The sequence below is a fragment of the Copadichromis virginalis genome, linkage group LG13, assembly GCF_057382275.1.
Source record: "Copadichromis virginalis isolate Kocher_CV1m ecotype Utaka linkage group LG13, C_Virginalis_male_GT1.1, whole genome shotgun sequence".
NCBI lineage: Eukaryota > Metazoa > Chordata > Actinopteri > Cichliformes > Cichlidae > Copadichromis > Copadichromis virginalis.
The window spans coordinates 21,558,771-21,581,404 of record NC_140630.1 but is presented as its reverse complement, the minus strand read 5'-3'; the positions used below and the strand labels follow the sequence as shown (position 1 = coordinate 21,581,404).

At 39.3% G+C, this 22,634-nt stretch overlaps 1 protein-coding gene across 13 annotated transcripts in view; it reads right to left on the bottom strand.

The window, feature by feature from the left end:
- The window catches only part of LOC146695654 (neurexin-1a), a 271,900-nt gene that overhangs the window by 162,998 nt on the left and 86,268 nt on the right, over positions 1-22,634 (bottom strand). For 11 of the 13 annotated variants that reach the window (XM_085477988.1, XM_085477987.1, XM_085477991.1 and 8 more), the window contains 4 exons: positions 11,908-12,209; positions 8,625-8,648; positions 7,331-7,492; positions 3,147-3,588 (listed from right to left, as the gene is read on the bottom strand). In XM_085477988.1, coding sequence (XP_085334114.1) covers positions 3,147-3,588; positions 7,331-7,492; positions 8,625-8,648; positions 11,908-12,209 — 930 coding nt within the window. The remainder of the gene's footprint in view (positions 1-3,146; positions 3,589-7,330; positions 7,493-8,624; positions 8,649-11,907; positions 12,210-22,634) is intronic. The other 2 variants (XM_085477993.1, XM_085477997.1) reach the window with 1 other exon arrangement.

The window sequence follows — 22,634 nt, the reverse complement described above, 5'->3', positions numbered from 1 at the left end:
TGCTTTGTGTTGTTACCAGCTGACAACGGTTATTTGTCACAGTTAGAAATGTTCAGTCTGGTATAATGGCTGGAACCATACTGCTATATCACAGTATGGCATGAACTGTGGATGAATGAAATGTACAGAATCCTCTGTGCTCTCATGAGCTGCATAAAATAATACCACGGGCCACCACTAGCAGCCTCAGTGACAGATTATGCTGCAACATTTTATGCGAGCAATCGTCTGACAACTCTGGGCTCAGAATGAGCCCATTACAAAGAGAGAGTGTCATCCATGGAGCCCAACATGTAGCGCTGCTCTGTTTCTATAGTAGCCCAGAGTGCTCTGAAGAGAGCAGTAACCAAGAGAGTTGTTCTGAAATACGCAACCTCGTGGCTAAATGCCAGTAAAAAGAAGCAGTGTGATCACATCACACCTGTAGTGGCCTGCCTACACTGGCTTCCAGTCCATTTCAGGATCCAGTTTAAAATGTTATTACTTTCTTTTAAGAGGCTCAAAGGTTTGGCGCCACCATGCCTAACGGAACTTTTACGGGCCTACACTCCTACCAGAGCACTGAGGTCTACAAACTCACCGCTCTTGGATGTCACTCGCTCAAAAATAGAGGTGACAGAGCTTTTTAGGTGGCAGCTCCTGATCTATGGAACAACCTCTCTACCTACCTACTTATTCTTGCAGGCTTTCTGTTGTAGTTCAGGACGATGATTGTTTTATTTGATTATAGCTTTAATTGAGATTCACAATTGTTAATACATATATAGAGATTATAATATATACATTTCAGGAGTGGTATCCACACCATTACACACCATAAGCAGCAGTGCTTTGTACAGATCATAGAAACCTGGATGTAAGAAATAAATAAATAAATTGGAAAAAAGCTTCACAATTTGAAGCCACTGTGTGCACGTATCTAAAGCATCCTCGCCATGTTGTTACTCGTATCACAAGGGAAGTCGTCATATTGGCGAGACCTTTGTACATCCTCTCTACAGGCCAGTACGTAAGTGTTGATCCGCAGGACTTGAGAAAAGAAGGAAAAGTTATTCTGAAATGTCATTAGTGCACAGCTCAGCACAGCACTGTGCAGTAACTGTCTCAGTCCTGGGAGAGACCCCCTCCTGTTTCCATGGAAACTTAGGCAGGGTAGACAGAGAGAACAGTGAGTGGAGAGCTCGATGAGAGAGCTCGGGGTTCTGTGTGCCCGTGTTCGTGTGTACATGTGTGCACTGCACGGGGGAGGGTGATCAGAGGTTACTACACACATAATGAAAAAAAATTTAATTTAGCAAGACAATGTTGTTTATAGTGCGGCGCACCGCAACTAAATGTTTTGGATTTATGTCATCTGAGAAGGTACCCACAGCTTTCTTCTCCCAGCGAATTCAATAGAAGCCACTCAGTAATGTTTATTTCAGCGTAGGCCTGTATTGTGTCACCTCAAACAGAGTATTGGAGCTAATTTTACAAACACTTTCATTGACTAATGGAGCTGAATGTGTGAAAGCTGTCACTATTTTAACATTGTATCTAGCTCAATTTGGAACTACAACCCAGACTTGCTTAGGGGGGTAATGAAACAGTTAATCTAATTTCCACCTCTTGAGATGGAGTGGAAAACATGGTCAAGGGGTATATCTAATTTGCAGCATGACATTGCAAGGGCTTGGCCCTAAGCTCACACTAACAAATTGCTGCTTAGATAAGCAAATCAACAGGGACCAGTGCAGGGCGACCCGGGGCGTAGAGGACACATTGTGAGAGGGGACAAAGTTATTTTGTTGCAAATATGTGTCTGGAATCGTGACACGTAGCCACTATCTGGAGTTGGGTTATCACTATTCAATTGGATTTTATAATAAATATGTAAAAATAATTATAACAAGTGGAAGGGCAGGCAGTGTGTGGAGAAATATTCAAGTTTCAGTGGTGAACCAACTCTGGTACAATAATGAATAATTCAGTTTTTCAGAAAACAAGTCCATGACCCCATGAAAATAATTTTATTTCAGTAAAATTGTTTAAAGAGCTCCTTGTTTAAGTTTCTTCTGAATTCTGCGTTGTACCGTACACAGTGTGATCAAAGGGCCCATAAAAATCTGATCTCCCCTTCAAGGCAGTTTTCTTATTCACCACCAAAGTATTTTGAGCATTGCTGCTATTTTTAGATCGCTCTGCAGGAGTCTCATTCTGTCCTGTTGTACCTGAAACTCTTTGATGCACGTTATATCGGCACCAGTGTGTTGAAACAGTGATCCCTCAACTTCCAACTCAGAAAGTGGAAAGAACCGAACGCAGTAAGTAAATAGGTAGCTAACAAAGGTTGCGCTGATGATACCGAAATCTTCCTGTGATGTCAGTATGCCGGCACACAGTGACACGATGCCACAGTTCATGGTTGTAATGGGACTTCTACAAAGTGAAGAAGAAAATTTAAGCTAGGTAGTATGTATTTTTGATTTTTATGGGCCAGTGCTTCTTGATCGCACTTTATATGTTGAAGGCTAAACTAGTCAGTCATATTGAGGATTACTTCATCACCATACTTTTTGCACATTTCTGGTGCCAGGAGGACAACGACACACAAAATTAAAACTGTGTTTGATTGCTGGGCTACTGAACTGCATGCAATGTGGCTGTTTGTTTGTATGTGTATGAAAACACAAAGGAGTGTGGTGGCATGTCTCTGTATAATTTCAAGCCTTCTGAAGTACTGCATTTTGTTTTTATGGCACTATTATTTAAGAAATCTTGATCGGAGATGGTCACTGTCTGCGCTACGAAGGAAATAAACTGCTGAGAAATGCATCACTGCTACAGTACTTCAAGTCAGGACATGTGGAAGGTGTAAACTACTGCTGTGAAAACACTATTGTTAAGCCCACAGATCCTTTTCACCTACATGATAGGAAGTCAAGTAGTAGTCACGCAACCTAATGTATTTTGTTGATATAAAGTACATCAGTTCAGTTTAAGTGGTCATTTTTTGCCATGTTGCATTTTTTTTTTTACATTTAAATGTATTGCACTCTCATAGTAGCGACAGATGCAGCAACAGGTGCCTTTTATTGTTTATTATTGTTTCTTGCATGCTATTCGTCTAAATATTGTATGTTGCTAACGATTTTTTAAAAAGTTACCTGATCTTCCATCTCGCTGGAAGTCAACATGGTACCACTCGCCGTCATTGACCTTCTTGTTGACTGCCCTGGTCTTTGTGGTTCCCGAGCCCATGTCCAGCAGCAAGTACAGATGGCCATCCAGCATCTCGATAGCAAAGAAGTCCACTTTAAGAGTTTGAGGACTCTTTGAATCCTTTGGCTGCTGCTTGAGCTTGCCATGGCTGAAAAGGAGAAGGCCGTTGGGCTCAGTGGTGCGGAAGTCAAAGGAGATGGAGCCTGTCTTTTTAGCATTCCACTTGTTGAGGATGATGTAAGACTCAGGCGTCTCAAAAGTGATGGGATCTAGAGTGGCCACGTTCTCACACTTGAAGGCCACAGTGCCGTGGATCTTCATCTTGGGATCACCCTGCTTGGCCAGCCTGGACAACTCAAGTCTCACGTCATTGTTTTTGTATACAACCTGAAATGGAACACAATAAAAAAAAGGTTTTAGTCATATTCTGCAAATCAAAGATCGGTTTGCAGAATATAAATATAATGGGGAATGTAAATATGCATAATTAAACACCATGATGTCCATGTGATATTTCATCCCACAACACGGTGTCATAAGCAAGGATCGCATGCCTCAGCTATTGGTAATCTTTGTCACACTGCACCTATACGTGACGAGCTGTGTCCACAGGGTACCAAATGTCACAGACATCTTCCCGCTTTCTCTGCACCCATTTGAAGCCTTCACAACAAGTGAATAGTGGGTGAAGTGTAAATAGGTGGGAGATGCATTTTGGCTTTCAGCTCTACCGTCAAGAGACAACCTGAACATGACAAACAACTGTGACAATGGTTTGGAGAAAATGATTTTATCCAGCATTATCTCTCGGGAGTCGGTGTGACATGTGAGATGAAGAGTGATAAATCTAAACTAGTGACTTGATTGCAAGTGTGGTGCAAAATGCTGATTTAAAGTCCCTGTTGGAGTATTTGATTAGAATAAGAGTGGTCAGATGATGGATATGCCTTTCTAAAGAAGAAATTAGTGCAGTGTTTTCTCATGCAAGCTCCAGCATCCGTTATCCCGTACATACTGTTGGAAATTTCTAAATCAAAAAACCCCCCAAACATTTATGTCAATTTTAGCTACTGTTCTCAGACACTATAAAACAGGAGGCTTAAATAAATCAAATGTATTAGTTCTGTGACCTTTGAGATGATATAGAGCTAAGGTACAGAAGTGAAAGAGTAGCAGCCCATTAAATGTCATTAAAATACCAAATTTACTGATGGATGAGCTTCATTATCATACATGATACAGCAACAGTACATTTTCTAATTTGCTCATTTTTATTTACTGTTGTTTGTCTAACTAGTAAACTCCATTTGTGTATGAAGCTCATCTTAATCGCCTGATTTATTCTCATTCACTAAAATGCAAGAAGAGGCGTATTAAATTCACTTAAGCAAGTTTCTCATGAATACTCAAAATATTGATTGAGGTCTACAGTTTGTGTAGAATATGTCTGTGTGGGTTCCACTGTAATTAGCGACAGTCCAAAAAAAAATGAAGACAGCTCTAACCCCGTCATTATCCAATCCCCACAATGAAAGAGTATCTACTAAGCAGCTGTAAGCAGCAGCTAGGATCCCTATGTTTAGTTTCATCCAATTTCCAATTAATTAACATTTCCGTGAATGTCAACATTTTGCATCAAAACATCAATGGAGCCGTTATATTTTTCACCAGACACACTTGACATACTCATACAAAAGCTAAGATTTAGAGGACGACAAAGGCTTTAAACATAAAGATGTTAAAGTTCATCAGGAAGAGAGATAAAAGGGGAACTACTATTTAACAGCCACCTCTAGATGTCAAGCGCACAGCTGATGATCTCTTTCACGCTGCTCTAATACTGCTAATTGGAGGATAATGTTAGAAAGTAATAGATAGCTCTTTTACTGCAATAGCACGCACATTTATATAACAAAAGAGTTGTAATTGTATATGTCTGTTGCTTCCAGTGGGTCAAATCAAATGAGTTACAGCTGTGGAAAACACTAGCCATGTTTTTTATTTGCTGTCATCATAAGCGTTCACCTGAAAATGGGAACATGTCCGATGGGATTGTATTTGCATGGAGCATTATGTTTATCACCAAGTCAGATCTACTGTGTCTAACTGTTCAGGTGGATGGAGCTCATAGCGGTGCTTCAGAGTTAGATAAGCCAAGGCTTAGTTTATTATGCACTTAACTGTGAGGAAATCAAACCAGGAAACTATATTTTCTTCACACACACACACACACACACACACACACACACACACACACACACATATATATATAAAGTATATATTTTTAAATTATATTATATATAAAGTATATTTAAATATATACGGTAAGAAAGAGAGAGAGAGAGAGACTATACGTGTATATTCACTCAGGCCTGTCAGGTCTACAGTGGCCACATTCTTGCACTCGAAAGTCACACTGCCGTGGATCTTCATCCTAAGATGAAGGCCAGGTGATCCCAATGTGACACTAAACCAAAATGTAGTGTTTTAGGGATTATAGAAAAAGAAATGGAAAAAAAGTAAAGGAATAAATTACAGCCTCTCTGCCCGTTGAACTTGACTCATGCAGACAAAGGTGCAACAGATACAGCCAATAAACCCAAATCAATTTTTTATAGTCAAGACAAAGGGCACCTTTCAGCATCGAAGGAGCTTTGGTCTGAGCTACAACTGGTGCTGCACTCGTAGTGCTGCACTAATTTGTCATCAAACTAGGGCTGTGACAACTGAGCTATTACTGCACCACAGTTTGTTTTGCCATCAGAACTAACAGGCAGGCGTGGCGACTCAGACTGGAATCTGCACACAAATGCTGCAACATGCCACTTGGAGACATGTTATCAATCAGGTCCCACAGCGTATGCTGTTAAACCACCACACATATTCTATCACAACACACTCTGAAGCTGACCTGAGATGGGCCTTTTTGTTTAATTCAACAGCCTGGATGAGAGGATGCAAAGAGCTTGTCAACGTACTAAAAATGTCAGACAAAAAAATCAAAGTCAAGTAGATGGAACTAACTATGGATTTTAGATCATGCAGGCTTAATCTCTTTTTATTTGATATTGACATTTGCATTTGTCTGGTAAAACTAAATAAGGAATATTAAAAGATCCCATGAGCAAATAAAATACTGAAAATCCCCTCAGTCTCTCTTCTTGTAGGCGTTATCGCAGCTCTGCAGCATATTTAAAAGTTTTTGAGCAGTTCAATACATGGATCTCAGGACAGTGAGGGCAGGCTTGGCAAGAGGACAGAGAGTAATTCAGTGGGGTGGATGACCACAAATGGGGTGAACCAATTCCACCCCTGTTGTTGTAGCATCTGCAGCACCTGCAAGACATGTATTTAACTAAAAAAGTTGCCTTAAAAACACACTTTTAATAAGCTTGTGAACATTCCCTGCTCCACTCCGTGTGTACTCATTAAAGAGAGATGCTTCAGACCTATCCTAGATGATACTGAGGACAGCAGTCTGCCTTTAAGTACTCAAATGGCCCATTGCACTGTGGAGGCCAGGGATGTGCTGAATTCAATGCATCCCAGAGCATATAACTAATGTACATTTCTCTATTTTTCTTGTTTCGCTCCCGCTTTTCAAGCACTATTAAGTTACATTTAGGAAAGCCCTCCACAGATACCGAGCATAAAGAAAAAATGTTATTCTTTAAACAATTGGGCTAAGATAAAATCTGATAGAGCACACTCCCCAACAATAGTGAGGTGTTAAGCGTGTCAGATGCTCCTCATAAAAATTCCACTCCCTGATCTCAGGATCACCGCTCTGCTTTGAAGTGCAGCTGACATAGCCACGTGAAGCCCGAGGTAAATTCCACTCCAAGACAGACCTCTATACGTGTGGGTGTGTGGTGCGCCCAGCATAGTTGTGTGTGCATGTGTGTAGAGCGTCGTATGTGCACTGAGGGGGCAGAAGAGGGAAAAAATTTTGAGTCAGAGAAAGTTTGTGTCAGTGAGAGTGAGGAAAAGAGGACAAACAAACTCAGGGTGTTAAGGATGAAATAGGGCCAGCTTGTGGGTGGGAGGGTCTGTTTTGGAGTCCTAAGGTGAAGCCAGTCATATCCTGCACACCCACCAGCCTCAGAGTTCAAACAGAAGTGGTGTTTACCTCCCTGAGGCAGCCCATGAAGTTGTTGCTAACTGGAGATCCAGGCAGGTCGGCTGTGCTAGGGCTCCCTCCGACATAGAAAAAGTCATCAGAGCCTAGCATGGTGTAGTCTTCTTGCGTATATCCTGTGGTGGTCAGAATCCCGTCGACGGATATTGTTACCTGAACAACAAAGCAGAGGGAAAGGACACGCTATACTCAGACAGCCTACTATAATGTTATAGCCTTTTTTCTCGTAATCTAGGTCAGAGTTCCCTACATGTTTCTTTTTTTTTCTGAAACCCATTTTCATGTCTGTTTGTTTGTTTGTTTGCTTGTCTTTTTTCTTGTTTTTGTTGATTATTATTTTGTCCAGTTTGATTAGTTAGGACGACTGCAAGACTTAAAAGGAACACTATTCTAGTTAGAGAGTTAGTCAACTGCCCATACTACAGTGTTAGTATTGCTGCTACTGCAACATAAAAGTATTTTAGCAGACACAAAAATGGTGTTAGTAAAATGTTATCTAGGTTAGTTATTATTTATTATTATTCCATATTAGTATGTCCAGCAGACGTTTCTACAAAAGAAACCAGAACGTGCCACTAGGTTAGAAAGGGAGCACATGCTATGAAAAGCACAGATACCTTTTATTAAAGGACAATGACTGAGGGTAAGAGACAAAAGAAGACATGCATGCATTTGTCTTTTCTTTTTGTTCTCACGCACACAAAAAGAAAAATCTCCCAATTTTCCTGATTGGGATACAGAATCAGTATTTTGACACTTGCCACAGTGTCAGATGCATGCACAAGCCAATGGACACTGTAAAAACCACAAAGAGAAATCAGAAAAACACCCAAGACAAAATGACAAACACAGCTCAACCATCACTTTCACGTCGACAAATGTGGCATATGCAACAGGTAGTCAAAAGTGCATGCCATGCAAAGTGAATGGGGGATACAACTGGCTGAGCCAAAGAGCATCAGGCCAGCCAGACAGGAGAGGGTCCTCATTATTAACCACAGCTTGATGCAAAAGGCTCGAAATGATGCTCCTAAAAAGGTGGATCAAACAGAATTGGACAGGAAACAAGTGAAATAAAGAGGAGAAACCAATGAATGAACCAAGAAAAAGGTTTCGAAAAGTAAGCAGAAGAGTACCAACCGCAATTTCCCTTTTTTTTGTAAATGACGTCTACAGTAAAAAAAAAAAAAAAAAAAAAAAAAAAAGGAAAGGAAAAAAAACACACGGCAAACCCAAACTAAGAAACAATTAGAATGATATCTACCGAACAATGTAGTTTGTTTACCATAGCGTGTCCAATGCCTGAGTGCTTTGTGGAAAAGGGGGGAGAAAGGAAATTAAAAACTGTGAACAGAATAACGATTGTTACTCAAATAATATATGATGGTCAATACTGTTAGTACATTGTCAAACGGCAAAAAACCATACTGGTTAGTAGTGGAATGAAACATTCCATGAATGATGTTAGTTTGTTTCCAAAGCATGTTAGTAACATAGAGAAAAAAGGGCAAAATAAGTTTAACAAGAAAAAAGCAGACCAAGGAAATAACAAGAATGCACAAGAGGTGCAAGTGCTCAACCAGTAACTCCCTGATTTCCTTCATGGTGTTTTTTTTTTTTTTTTGCACCATTTTCTGTATGTGACTAGACTGAGTAGCAGAAAAAAAAACGTCCTTACCCAAGTCCCGACAAAAGGTTATGATTGACAGACATGGCTCATACGAAAGAATGCCTAAAGCACATCAGTTGACCCTCTTAAGAAAATTCCCAAGGCCATTTCTAAAACTTTATTATTATTATCATTATTGTTGCTATTGATATTAGGATTCGTCTTCTTTTGTACTTGGTTTTAGGCTTGAGACCAATCCAGTGTATCAGACTTCCCACCGCTCATACAATACTTTACCTCCGTTTGGTCTTATTGATGAACTTTAGGATCACTTTACTGCAATGAGACAAAGCAAAGGAGACCCTGACACAGAATATGGAGGATGGCAATTTTGATTCCCCCGTAGAGCATGCACTCAATATGCTTTGTTTTCTTTACAGTTTGAATGCAGTGAATGTTCAAGCTGGCCAGATCTTTAGGTTTGTCAATAATCAATTGGCTGATTATGCAAAAAGAAGCTGTGGTACTGAGGTGAAGATAAACATTTCCCACGAAATGAGCAGGAACAAATCTAGAGATTTTTGGGTGTAAACTGCAGTCATGTGAAAAAGTACTCCCTCTTATAATTCTAAGGTTTTACATATCAGTACATAACAAAAATAATCCTTAACCTGACTGAATTATACAAAAATGAATGCACAACTGCTTTTTTATTTTAAAGATTGTATTCTAAATAACCTGTTTCATCTAAAAATTATTTTATGTTCTAGTACAATCAGTAAAGTATCTTTATATTTATCTACATATTTTCTCATCACACATTCAGTTCAACGAGTCCTTCCAGAACACAACCTTACTCCACTGTAACGTCCTGTAGTGCTAGGATCTGTACGTTGGCATTAACACTTTTAACACTTAAGTCTGCTACTGTTGCTCCACAAAACCAACCACGTTTTTGGGTAGTTATCAATATAGTGCAGGACTGTCTCTACGTGTCAACTACAGGCACATGGGTTACACTTAACGTACATCACCCTGAGGCAAGCATTGGTCCGAAAGCCTGCAACCTCATGCAAACGAAACAAGTAGTTTTGAAACGTTTGCAATGTATCCAGGGTTATGGGACTCTTCTTGAATTCGACAGCGCAAATTAGCTTGATTAATTAGGTGAGGGGTTTACGGTATTCAGCTTGAAAGACCTGTACAATAATTTCACATTCCCATGTTTCCTTTGCAGAGACAAATGCCGCAGTGTGGTATTATTAGCTTTCTGCTTTCCTAAACCTAGATAATGTTGGGGTTAGGGCCCAGTGAGAGTGATTAATGTTTCCAAATCATCTAGCAGAGCCTGTGTGTATTTACGAAACAATATCCAATGAACTGGAAGCAAAGTTCCAGCTGTCTTGTCACAGCAGCTGTTGTACCTACAAGTCGAGATGCACCCAGAAGCTGAATCCACTTACTCTGGAAATGATTAATTATGATCTATAGTGCTATAGGTCTTCTGCCTAGTTGGTATGTGGGTACTTCTTTGCACACCTGTAGCAAAGGTCTTTCACCTGGGGTTCTATCCCAAATGCCATGCTGCTGATTCAGCCACCTACAACTAGTCAGGCCCTAGAGATCTGGAGGAAATTACACGTGCTATTGTAATAAACCCAGAGGGTAGATTGTTGAAACCCATGCTTTAGTAACCTTTGGTCTCAAGGAAAGCGAAATTTCAACCAACAGGTGACCCTTACATCAGCTGAAACTGAGCATTCAGTTACTGGTGAAAGCCACCGACAGCATGCCAGTGTTGTGCCTCAACAACTCTTCTGCCTCTTCAGGTTGGTCATGGGTCCAACTGATGGGCCCTCCAATCATCCTCAAGGATGAACAGCCTCTTGCAGAGAGCTACATCCTGACCCAATTTACTGTATGCTGGCCTGCTGTGAATCAGCACAACAAACACTAACAGACCTCTGCTGATTTACTCCGGCCAGCATGATCTGCACTTGCCAGGTGGATTATTTACATATTTGTTAAGCAAAAACGCTATGCTTATTAATATCCTCATCTCATAACCAGGCTAGAATTTGTTCTGCTGATATCCTGCAACACTGCAGGAGTTGTACCACCCTTTGGTGTTAACCCTTTATTGACCATGGGCCCACCGGCGGGTCCATGGTCAATAAAGGGTTAAGAGGCCAAACAAGATTTTTATAAGAAATCAAATTCCTAAAACTCATGTAAAGTCACTCCCCTGTTTCTTAGGAGTATAAGGAGGTGAATCAAGACCATAAAGCAAAGCCCATTAAAGTCTATAAATCTTGTAAGAGGGATTTGCCTGTGCTGGAAATTTGACTTTGGTGCTTTAAAGTCTAACTCTAGGTTTACCTATGCTCTACATAAAGGTTTTCTTTTATATTAGTAAAAAGTACAGTGTGCTAGCAAGTTCGTTTGAATGCTTAAATACAACAGATTCATAATGACCAATATCACAACTGTACTAACATAAGCACTCAAATGTTTTTGTACCTTTTCTCCCCTTTTTTTCCAATATTGTAATTTTTGTTAATACAGACTATACTGTACGTACTACCCTGAAATTTGAGTTCAGTTAAATTTGTTTTCCCTTGACATAAAAAACAGTATTGTGTCTTACTTTGCACATGTTGATATGTAAATGACTCTAGAAACTTTGCATAGCTACAACAAAGGTAAAATGTCATTATAACCTTTCTTTTTAAAAGTTAGGGTTGATTTAAACTGTAACTTTACACAGGCCCTGATTCATATCGAGATGTCCCTGCTCCCTCGTGGTTTTGTTTCACTCTCCACCAGAAACCATCATGATTAAATTTAGCAATTTAATTACAATGTCTGGGAAAAATAATGTATTGTATGATGGTAATGATTTAAGTGCATTTGTTTTAATTTATTTACTGAGTCTCCATATCACCCTATGTACTGTTACCTGACGTAGATTCCTTGTTACTTTGACATCATGCCAATCATTGTCATTAAATTTCCCATTGACTGGCTCCACAAGAGCTTCAAAGGCTCCAGACCCCAAATTAATGACGAGTGAGACCGCCCCATTTTTCAGAGCCAGGTTGACGTAATCAGCTGATTTTCCCGTGTGCAGCATCAGTCCATTCCTCTGTAGGGTTTTGAATGACAATGTGATTTCATCACTGCTGCTTTGAATCGGGTTCAAGGACAAGTCGTAGCAGAAGAACTCAGATCCTTTGAAGGTTGCGACAAACTCTTCTTTTCCTGCAGAGACAAGGGAAAGAGAAATGTGTTTCATTAATATAATGCCCTCTTGGGTGCCTGTTGGAAAGGTGTGAAAAAATATGCGAATAAAAGCCTCAAAATGTTGAATTGATAATAAATACACTGAAATTAGATTGTAAATGAAGGTATAAAAAGAGACATATTTATTTAACATTCCAATGACCAACCAGAATCCACCATAGCCAAAGGAATGCAGGGAGATAATCCCAGGCACTTATTTCCTTTAAACAGCTCCCCGGCTGCTCTGCTGGCTCTCGCACCATTCGCGCTGTCTTCTCTGCATCTTTCCCCTTTTCCTCTGGTAGAGTCGGACTCATCCAGAGGAAACGTTCCTGTTTACCCTCAACTTTCTCAAGATGTTTGTCCACTTTTTTTTCATGTAGCGCCTACATGTAGGCACTCATGTATGTCACAATAAGGCATGAAAACATCCTAGAACATTACTACTATACTAAAAAAAAGAAAAATAACCAATGTCTGAAAATGTAAATTAAATCTGTAAAATGCTTTGTTGTCATCAGTAGTGCTACAGCAGTGTGCTTGGTAATTACATTTTGTTAATTATAAGTAGAGATGGCACGATACCACTTTTTTATGTCCGATACCGATACCGATATCATAAATTTGGATATCTGCCGATACCGATATGAATCCGATATAGTGTGTTTTAATCAATAAAACTGTTTTTTTAAAAATATCTTGCTGCATTTTGTATAAGTTCATACTCAAGTTTAAAACAACAACTACACTAAAGCTATTCTGTTATACCTGTATGCAAAAAAAATATTTCATAGTTCAGCAATACTGATCAATCTAATAAACTTAAACCTACACCATCCTCCCTATTCTGGTATTTTAAAGAGTACTTAGCGTAAATATTAAGCAACCTAACTAATAGGGTTCCAACTCCCAGCAACAACAAAAATAAATAAATAAAAAATAGGGAACCACCCCTCACGCTCCACCTCATGATGCTTAATCAACGTAATCAACCTTAATTTGATGCAGTGTGAAAAAAAATGCACAGAAATCAATTATTTTTCAAGAAATATTAAATAGATTCAACATCTTTCTTCAACAAAATTGCAGACTGCACAGATGGTACCTTCCCAAAGGAAAAAGTACTATAGCTTACTAGGGTATATATATTAGACTTAATAGTCACTATATACAGTAATTGACTTCTATTCATTTTACATCAAATTAAAACTTTCGGTGTAAGATTAGGATAATTATTTATTAAAAGCTAGACATTTTAAATGAGAATAAGAAAGAAAAGTATGTCTTTGTGCCCCCTTTTCCCTGTTCATGCCCTATCGGCCCCCCTGGCTAAACTTTGCTAGATCTGCCCCTGCACAGTTACCAGCGTCAGCTACGTAGAAAAAGATCCTCGAGTAGAAACTAATATTAAATAAATTCTAACAACAGCTGATCAAGCTTAAACGTGCTGCTGTTGTTTAGCCGCTGGTTTCCTCTTTCTGGTGCAAAGTGGGCCAAAAACAAACCAGAGAGATGGACTCGCGACAGAAAAGCCGATCAGCTGATCATTAAGCAGTTTCATGATTGAAGTAGCAGCAGGAGAGGCAGTCGCTCCATATATCGCTTGTTAAGCTTAACGCAGGAATGCTTTACAAACATTCAGAGATGCACTTACACACTTGCTTTACTTCTCTCGGGGATAACTTTGTCGGAGATGAAATGCCGGGTTGCTAGCGAAGCTCCACATGCTATCCAGACCACCGACAGGTCCCGCATGCCACAGCCGCTCTATCACGTGATGCATACTGCTCCGACGTGCTAACGTTCTGAGGTGAGTTACGGCGTGTTGCAAGTTTTGTGAGGTGCTTTCGTGATATTTAATGGATCGGATTACATTTTTTATTTTTCTCCGATATCCGATCCAGTAATTTAGGTCAGTATCGGACCGATACCGATACGTAATATCGGATCGGTCCATCTCTAATTATAAGATTCTTCAATTATCTGCACTACAAAAAAGTGGTTTTTGCCAATTCTTGCTAAAAACTCTGTAGCACGACCACTTGAAGATGACACATAAAATATATGCTAACTGAGAATGTAAGATTGCATTTCCAGAGGGATGATGAACTAAATGTGATATAAAAAACTCAAAGAATTGTGATTTATGATAAATTTCTCTTACAAACATATATATGTTATTAATCCTTGCACATGTGATCGTGCAAAGTTTTCTTCAGACTGGCCCACCCATTAAAAGGAGGAGATAGCGTAAAGGCAGACATGTATCCATACATAATCTACGATCATTATACTGTAGTAAGAAAATGATAAGAAGATAGGTAAGAAAATATCAAACATGCCTTTTTTTTTACTGTGCACTGGTTACTTTTTTTATTGAATGAAAGGACAAGAGCACAATTATGGGCAATTAAGTGCAAATTGTATCTGAAACAGCAGCAACTGAATTTAGCTGCTATCACAAGATCCAAGCATCAGCACAGTTAGCATGCACAAACAAAAAGTTACCAAAAAACCCAGAGTGAAGTAAAACTTGTCTTCCAACCATAACCAAGCAGCCAGAGCCTGATCTTCAATCAGTAACGGGGTCAGTGATGAGCAGTCAGATTTATAACATTGTAGCTACTGTACACGTGTATGTGTTACAGTAGTGAGCGCTCTGAAGTCTCTTTGCCTAGTTTCCAACTTTACTTTGCATATACAACTTTGTGTTCAAACACTAAAATAAGTTTTGTATGTATGTTCTCATACAATAGGGTTTTCTGTTGTGGAACTATAGCCAATGGTTTATATTGTCAACTGGTAATTATCTGACACAATAGTAAGCTAATGAGTTATGTAATAAATGTTTTAATCTACTGTATTATGTAACAAATAATGCAGTACTTTTTCTCGGTAACAACCCCAACATTGGTCATCAGCTATTAAAACCTGCTCACACACCTTAGATAGGAAGACAATTGCACAGTTAGAGCAATTACTGACAAAGACTAATGGAATTCAAAATCGAAGAGCAACAATATGACCAAAGAGTGCCAGCAATAAAAATTATTAAATCTTCTAAATAATAGAGATTACTCACTGCAGTTAAAGAATGACACATTGGTACGGTATTAATATGAAAATTTATATCAAAATTTACAAATGACCAAGAGCTCTAGATGTGTTAAGAGCAAAAGAGCACTCCTCGGCCGTCGGGCTATCAGCAAAGTGACTGATTTCTATAATATTTTATTATATGATTTGGCATAGCAAAAACATCCTTGAGAAAAACCTTAACATTCTGAGACAAAAAGAAAACAAAGTGACATTGGACATCAGTGGGTGATGCATGTGAAAACCTATTAGAAAGCATTTAAAAAAGGTTTAGACAGATAACAAGCCATTAAAGCTACTAGCAGAAAATAAAGCACCAAAAAACAAATGGAGCAAAGCATTCAATTATCATAAATGGGGCTGCACATTTATATATGCTTGCCAAACAAACACAGACACACAAATTAACACACACACATATGCTTTGTATACCAACCAGTCATGGATGCAACAATGTAAGAAATGAAAGGGGTTGCTGTCCACAACAATTTGTCACCTCATTGATTTCCCCTTAAACGTGCTATAGTGCACCTCTGGGAAAACTACAAGGGGCCATAATTGAAGCTGACTGGATCTCACCACTCTTTGGTCATTCCCTCTATGTCTGCGCTCCCTATCAGTGAAAATGAGAGAACTCTACCCTCTTCACTAAATCCACCCATCCCTGCTTCACAAGCTCAGTGACCACATAACAAATAGAGCCAATAGTTTAGGGTCATTCTCATTTCTCTCTCCACACATCCCCATGCCTTCAAGTCAGAGTTAATTCCCCTAACCAATGGAGAATGAATTGTGTGTGTATAGCAGAGGCATTGCTTAGAATTTACAACGTTTGGGGGCCGGGCCCAGAGGGAGCTTCAGGGCCAGGGGATGTGCAACTTCTGTGGTGTTTACATTCAAACTGGGTTACTCAGATGTAAACATATGTATGTTTTTGGGCTAGCTTACATGTCTGATAATTGATGCTGCTATATCTTTATGATATATTGCAATATCCAATATTTATGTGAAAAGCCTAGACAGAAACATCCACACACTTGAGTCAAGATTTCATTTTCCCATTTCCAGCTGATTTATAGGTAAACCAAGCTTTGTGGTCAAATATAGTTTTGTTAAAGGTATCTTATTTTGCTGTAAAAAGCACTGAGGAATACTGACTGGGAAAGCTTCAACATAGTATGTCTGTAATGATATGCTAATTAGCTTTGTGGCACTGTGGTGATTAATACCTTGCTGGGCTAGTGAAAGCTGCAGTGTTTAAAGATCTTTCAGGTAACCTGGAAAATGCTAAAGTTACTAATCACAGTTATGTCATTGGGGTTACATAAGCTCTTTCATCCATGGGCAGATAGAAGAACTTTATCCTGCACTTGCACGACTTTGGGCTAAGTTTAGTTAGTTAGGACGGAGGGAAAAAAACAGCAGCTAAATATAAAACTTTTGAAGAGTGAAGATATGAGCATTACATAAGTTTTTACTGTGTGACAGGACAAGGTTGTGACAGTAAAGTGCAAACTTTGTCCAGGCCAGAAACAATGATCCACTGCTACTAACACACAGCATTTTTATGTGAAATGCTCTTTGGGTTGGTTTTTACCAACACTGCTTTCAGCTTTGTGGTTATACTAAAAATACAATAAAAAGATTTGTTTGTGTGTGTGCGTGTGCGCGCGCGCCCTTCATTTGGATAAAGATTTGTGCCAGTGTGTGGGCATGTAGCCTAAGATTTTCATTGTTTACTAGTTATTATGTGGTAATGCATCTCAAGCCATGTTGTGGAGTAATATAATGTAAAAAAAAATTACAACAGATGAATAACATAACACATAAAAAAATGGAGTCACATTTATTACTTTGATTTTTCTATTAGAAACCCCAACGCTGTTGACTTACGACATAGGTCACGGTATTAGACTGTTTTATGCAAAGAGTGTCCCCAATAATAATGAAGAAAGGTGCTATTTTGTTGCTGCTTCTCCTGGGTATTTGGGCATAGCCCATTTGTCTCTCTGGGCAGACCTACAAACTATGGTCAATCAAACTACAGCTAGCTGCTGGTACATCAATGCCCTTGAGTCATAACACTGAATGAGAACAAGAATTAGAGCCAGCTTCTTTAGTGTTTTTCAGAAAACAGAGGACAGAAAAAGACATGAAAAGAGTGAACAGAAAGCTCCTAGGGAAAGGCCATAAATAGACACAAAGGTAAAAACTTGTCACAGTGTGTTTTTCTGCATCATTCATCCCACTTTTTTTAAAGACAACATCATATTGGTGCCTTCACCAAAACCCATTTTACACTACATTTAGAAACTGCAAAAACCTCCATTAGCAGGATATTTTAAACGTCGCGTTTTGCTTTCTTTTCTTAGATCCGTCAGAGATCTAAGACCTGTGACAAAAATAATTGTGCTTCAGCACTCTCATAATCCTGTGATCTCTTTCAAACGTACAACTGTCCTCGTCCATGCAAAAAAAACAACTGTTAATCAACAGCAGCTAACTAACAGTCATTCAGGCATCTCGTTCTCTATGGTCACATCACATTTGTGCATATATGGTGCAGAACTAACTACTCATATTGATGGAAGCAATGCAAGTGTCCGTCACTCAAATTAAATTACAAAAGGTGTGAGCAGAGTTGGCGCTGCATGGCACGACCACAAAAATCAAGGTATGCTTCACTGCGAAAAACAGTAAAGGCCGCGTAACTGCCTCTAAAGTATCATTCAATCCTAATTGAAGTTGACTATGTAGAACCAAATCACTCATTTATTATGAAGCACCAAGGGGCTTACAAGCTGGAGCACGTCATATGTACAACATTGCCAGCATGTGACCGAGCGACCAGGAGGCTCCTCATCAGTCACTTTGCTCTGACACATAATCTGGCTACTGCTACTCTATGGCTGCTTTTTAAATTAGCTCGCACCCAGGGGAGCACATTCCCTGTCAACATCAAATTATGACACAACAGTCTGAAACAGGCTTGGCAGCATATGAGAAAAATTACCCATGAAATGAACGATAGGCAAAGCTTTGATTTTAAGTGCAAATTAATCTAGTCGCTGACACTTTTGACCCGATTGTGTACAAAATAAATTTGTCAAAAGTAAAGGTGAAAGTATGGCAGAAAAGTTGAAACGTGGGAGTAGAAAACACATTTTACTCAAACGGCTTTTAAACGATACAGCCGATATCATTATTAATGACAAATAATGAGTGTCCCCCAGAGTCAAAAGAGACTAAATGAAAGATGACACATAGCAAGCAAGACTCATACTAATTTTATGGGCCTGTAGAGAAGGTTTCGAATTGCTCAAACAGACACAGCAATTACGGTTGCCCAACTCCAATTGTGTCATCTTCTTCATGACAGCCCTCAGCATTAACTGTGACTATAGCATGAAACTCGACACCACTGTTTCCCTGTCAGAGATTTCACCCACCTTCCTCACACCACTATAAATACTCGTTTTCAGCTCTCGGTAACAAGCTGAAGTAAAACGAGCTCGGTGTGTAATGCTCAGTATTTTCAGGTTCAGAGCGAGTTCAGAAAAGATGCACTTCCAAAGAAGCACCTGTGGAATTTTAGGGTCTAGCTGCGCCATCAAAAAAGGATACCAAAGCCATGCAGTGTGGAGACCAAAGTAGTTTAATTGTCTGTGGCAAAGCTCGGTGACTGACACTGGATTTGACTCTGTTTTCATTCGCTTGCTGTTTCCTTGCTTGATTGGCAGCCTATTAAAATGATACAGAAGTTAGTGTCTGGCATCCTATTAAAATGTTAGGAAGTTAGTGTCATCAAGCTGGCTTAAGCCTCTTACCGCATGACAGATATAAGAGTTTCTGAAGTGCTACATTCTTTGAGAATATATTTTATTACATGATTATCACACAGTTCAAAAGACTGAAGTAAAAAAATGTAACTGCTCGCCACTCCCAAGGTAGACATCACTCAAATAACCCATAGGAGTTCTTTGAGGATATTTTTTGACTTGTGTTATTTTCAATTTTAAGTCAGCAATGTAAATACAATTTCTACAAGGTATTTTTTTCACTTGGTGATCGTTTTGAGTGCCATCAAAGAGAGAGAAAAGCCTCAATTAGCTGTGTTAAATATTATCAGACATTTAACTGACAAAGCCAGCATGTGCAAATCTGTGTGAGCTTACACATCCACACACTAAGTTCCCTCAGACACCATACTGTGTGAGCTTAACATATAGTGTCATTTAGATTCACAGTATGATGGATGTCGTGCTGGGCTTAGAGAGAGTCCCCTTCCCTAGCATGAGTCCGCAGAAACACTTTGCCCATAGTAAATTTACTTATAATTGGCTTTGCCGCTCGTGTCATTAAGGACAGAATCAGGTGTCAATTAGGCACTTATTATATAACATGTAGCTCATTTTCTGCAAGCAAAGAGTCATGCAAGATTTCTTCCTCTTTTTGTACAAGTGTGGTGAAAAGCAGGGACTGAGTTATTCTAGTGGTAAACATACTGGGTGGCATTTATAAAACATATACCATTGCAAACAATAAACTTCAAGCATAATACAATTATAAAGGCCTCACCTCACCCTGAATCTATCTTAAGTACAAGTAAATTGTACATTGTGATTAATGGATGAGTGATACAAGGAGGTGAGCTCAAAGCAAAAGCTATTAGCTTACAAGAATGCTCTTTGCAGATTTGTGTTCACTGCAGCTGCTGGCATGAAGCTGAAATGAAGGTCAAAACTTCATCCTGTTTTTGTTTTTTTACAGCTATTTTTCTCAGCCCTCTAATAAAGCATGAAATGTGATGCAGATTAAAAGGGAATATGACTTCATGCTGTTGTATAGTATGTGCGTGTTTTCAGAGTGCTAGAAAGTAGTCGGGGAAATCTTTTACATTTTTTCCCAATAGCAGAGAGTCAAGCAACCATTTCACAGTCTGTCAGCCAAATCACACACAGAGTCAATGTCTGTTCACTCTAATTGGCAGCGTGTCAGTCAGGTGCACGCGCTGCCCTCCTCTGGTATCTGGTCCCATGAGGACACAAAGCTGCCTCATCCACAACTGGCATCGCACCTTTGATGATGCACACACCTGTGCACACATTCCTGCAAGGCATGAAAACAGACATCCACCAGCTAATGGAAATGATACAGGCGGACGCACACCTCAGAAAGACAACACTAAAGAATCTCTTTTTCTCAATACCTTTGACACATAAACTGGATTAAATTCTAATAACAACACTGACTCCTGCAACTCCCACATCACAAACTGCAATTTCCTCTCAGCAGAAAGTCAGACAGAGAAAGTCTGAGAAAATATTTCTTCTTATTTAAAACTGACCACAATAAGATCTCATTTCCTCTCTTATGATGCCTTTAAGATATTCCACTGGGAAAACCAAAAAAGAGCAACAACAACAACAAAAAACAATTATGCAGAACAAGCTGTGTCCCCATGAATCATGATGTCATTGATTTTTGAAGAAAAAAATAGGATAAATGTGATATTTATCACATTTTGTATCTTTTTTCAAGGAAAGTCATGACAAAATAGATCCTCATATGTCTGAGGCTAAGAAGAAAAAAAGGGGGGAAGTTACAGTCGGGAAGTGAAGCATTACATTAGATGTTTTGGCGCATTCCCTCAACAAGAACATTTATGTGGAGTGAGCTTAAGAGATATCTCACCCCCTGAAAAAGCTCCATCTTGAAGACTTAATGGCGCTGGTGAGAGACAAGGTAGAAAATCTCTTGATGGTACCGAACTCTGTTTTTATCCAATGCACAGAGCAACGGACGGCTAAAAGTGTTGAAGGCTTCTTAGTTCTTAAGGTTTCAAAATGGCAAGAGGCATCATGAGGCAACAGAATCTAACAGGACTTTAAAAAACGAGGGGGAAAAAAAGAATAAAATAAAAGACTCAGAGACAGGCAAATGCAAAATGAATATCCGTGCGCTCAGTCAAACAAACACTGTATGAGCACACGTACAGAACAGCACACTTTAGCTCCAAGGCTCTCATTTGCTTTCGGCCTATTACAGAATCACAACAGCATTACAGTGAAGGAGGAGCGCAACGTGCTGAATACTAATCTACAAAGGCCAATCCATTCCTACAGTGTAAATCCAGAGGATAATAATGTAAGCCTTGGAGAGATGGGGGATCAATATCCTCATTAAAAGAGAAGCATTTGGATATTAATGTATAGTTAGCACTTCATTTAACTATACATATATTTAGTTATAGGCCAGAAGAGCACAAACATTTTCCCCCCTTTAAAAAAATGTAATGAGCCCATCTGCAATAATTTATCATACCTGATGATAATATCTGAATGTTTACTGGAGAACCAATGAGCTGCAGACAGGTGTGTAGTAACATTTGATAGCAGATTTCTGTCTGAATGGGCAATATTTGAAATGAGCTAGCAGCTATAAATCTTCGCCGTGCGCGCTTTAACAAGCTGCTCAGTTTGGATGTAACCTTGTCAAGGTTGCCAGCACAGACCCAAAGTGCATGCTGTGAGAGAGCTGGAGAGGTTACTGTCCACTTTTGATTACTGGAGCAAGAAAAGAAGCGTCTGACTGTAAAGGACTGGCATTTGGCAGATGTCTAATTTGGGCCATATACATGGAGGCATTCCTCAGACAAGAGCAAAGTCAAGAGGCGCTGAAGCATGTCATTGTACAGAAATAATTCATGTGCTAATTACATTGCCAGTGTGTCTCAGGATGATTTCTGTACAGAGCGGCTCTTGTCTTCCCAGCTCTCACCACTGAGATCCACTCTCTGTCACACACTCCATGAATCCTTGATAGTGAGCAGACACCCAGACACATCAGGAAAGACACTTTCTTATCCTTATCCTCGCTGCTCATCCCTCATTTCCCAGACAATACACACATCAACTTCAGTATTAAGACACAAAGCTTAAGTATGTCCTTGGATGGAATATTTATCACACAAAGAAGGAATTACACTGTTGTTATCTGCCATTTGGATATTCTAATCGTTTTTGGTAAAAACTTTATTATGAGTAGTGCAAAAAAAAAAAATCTAGCTCTAGATATGTACTACATGTGTATTGCTCTATATGTTTCCCTACTGTATGTGAAGTACACTTAGACATCCAACAAAAGTAAAAGTACTTAATCAGTCTTGGCGGAAACAGTTTTGTATTTCACGAGCTGCCAAAAACAAGAGCTTGACTATGACTATGAGATCCAAATACAACACCAGCTATCCCACATGTTTCAACGTAATATGTAACATTAGCCTTTCAGGAGGAACCAAATAAAATA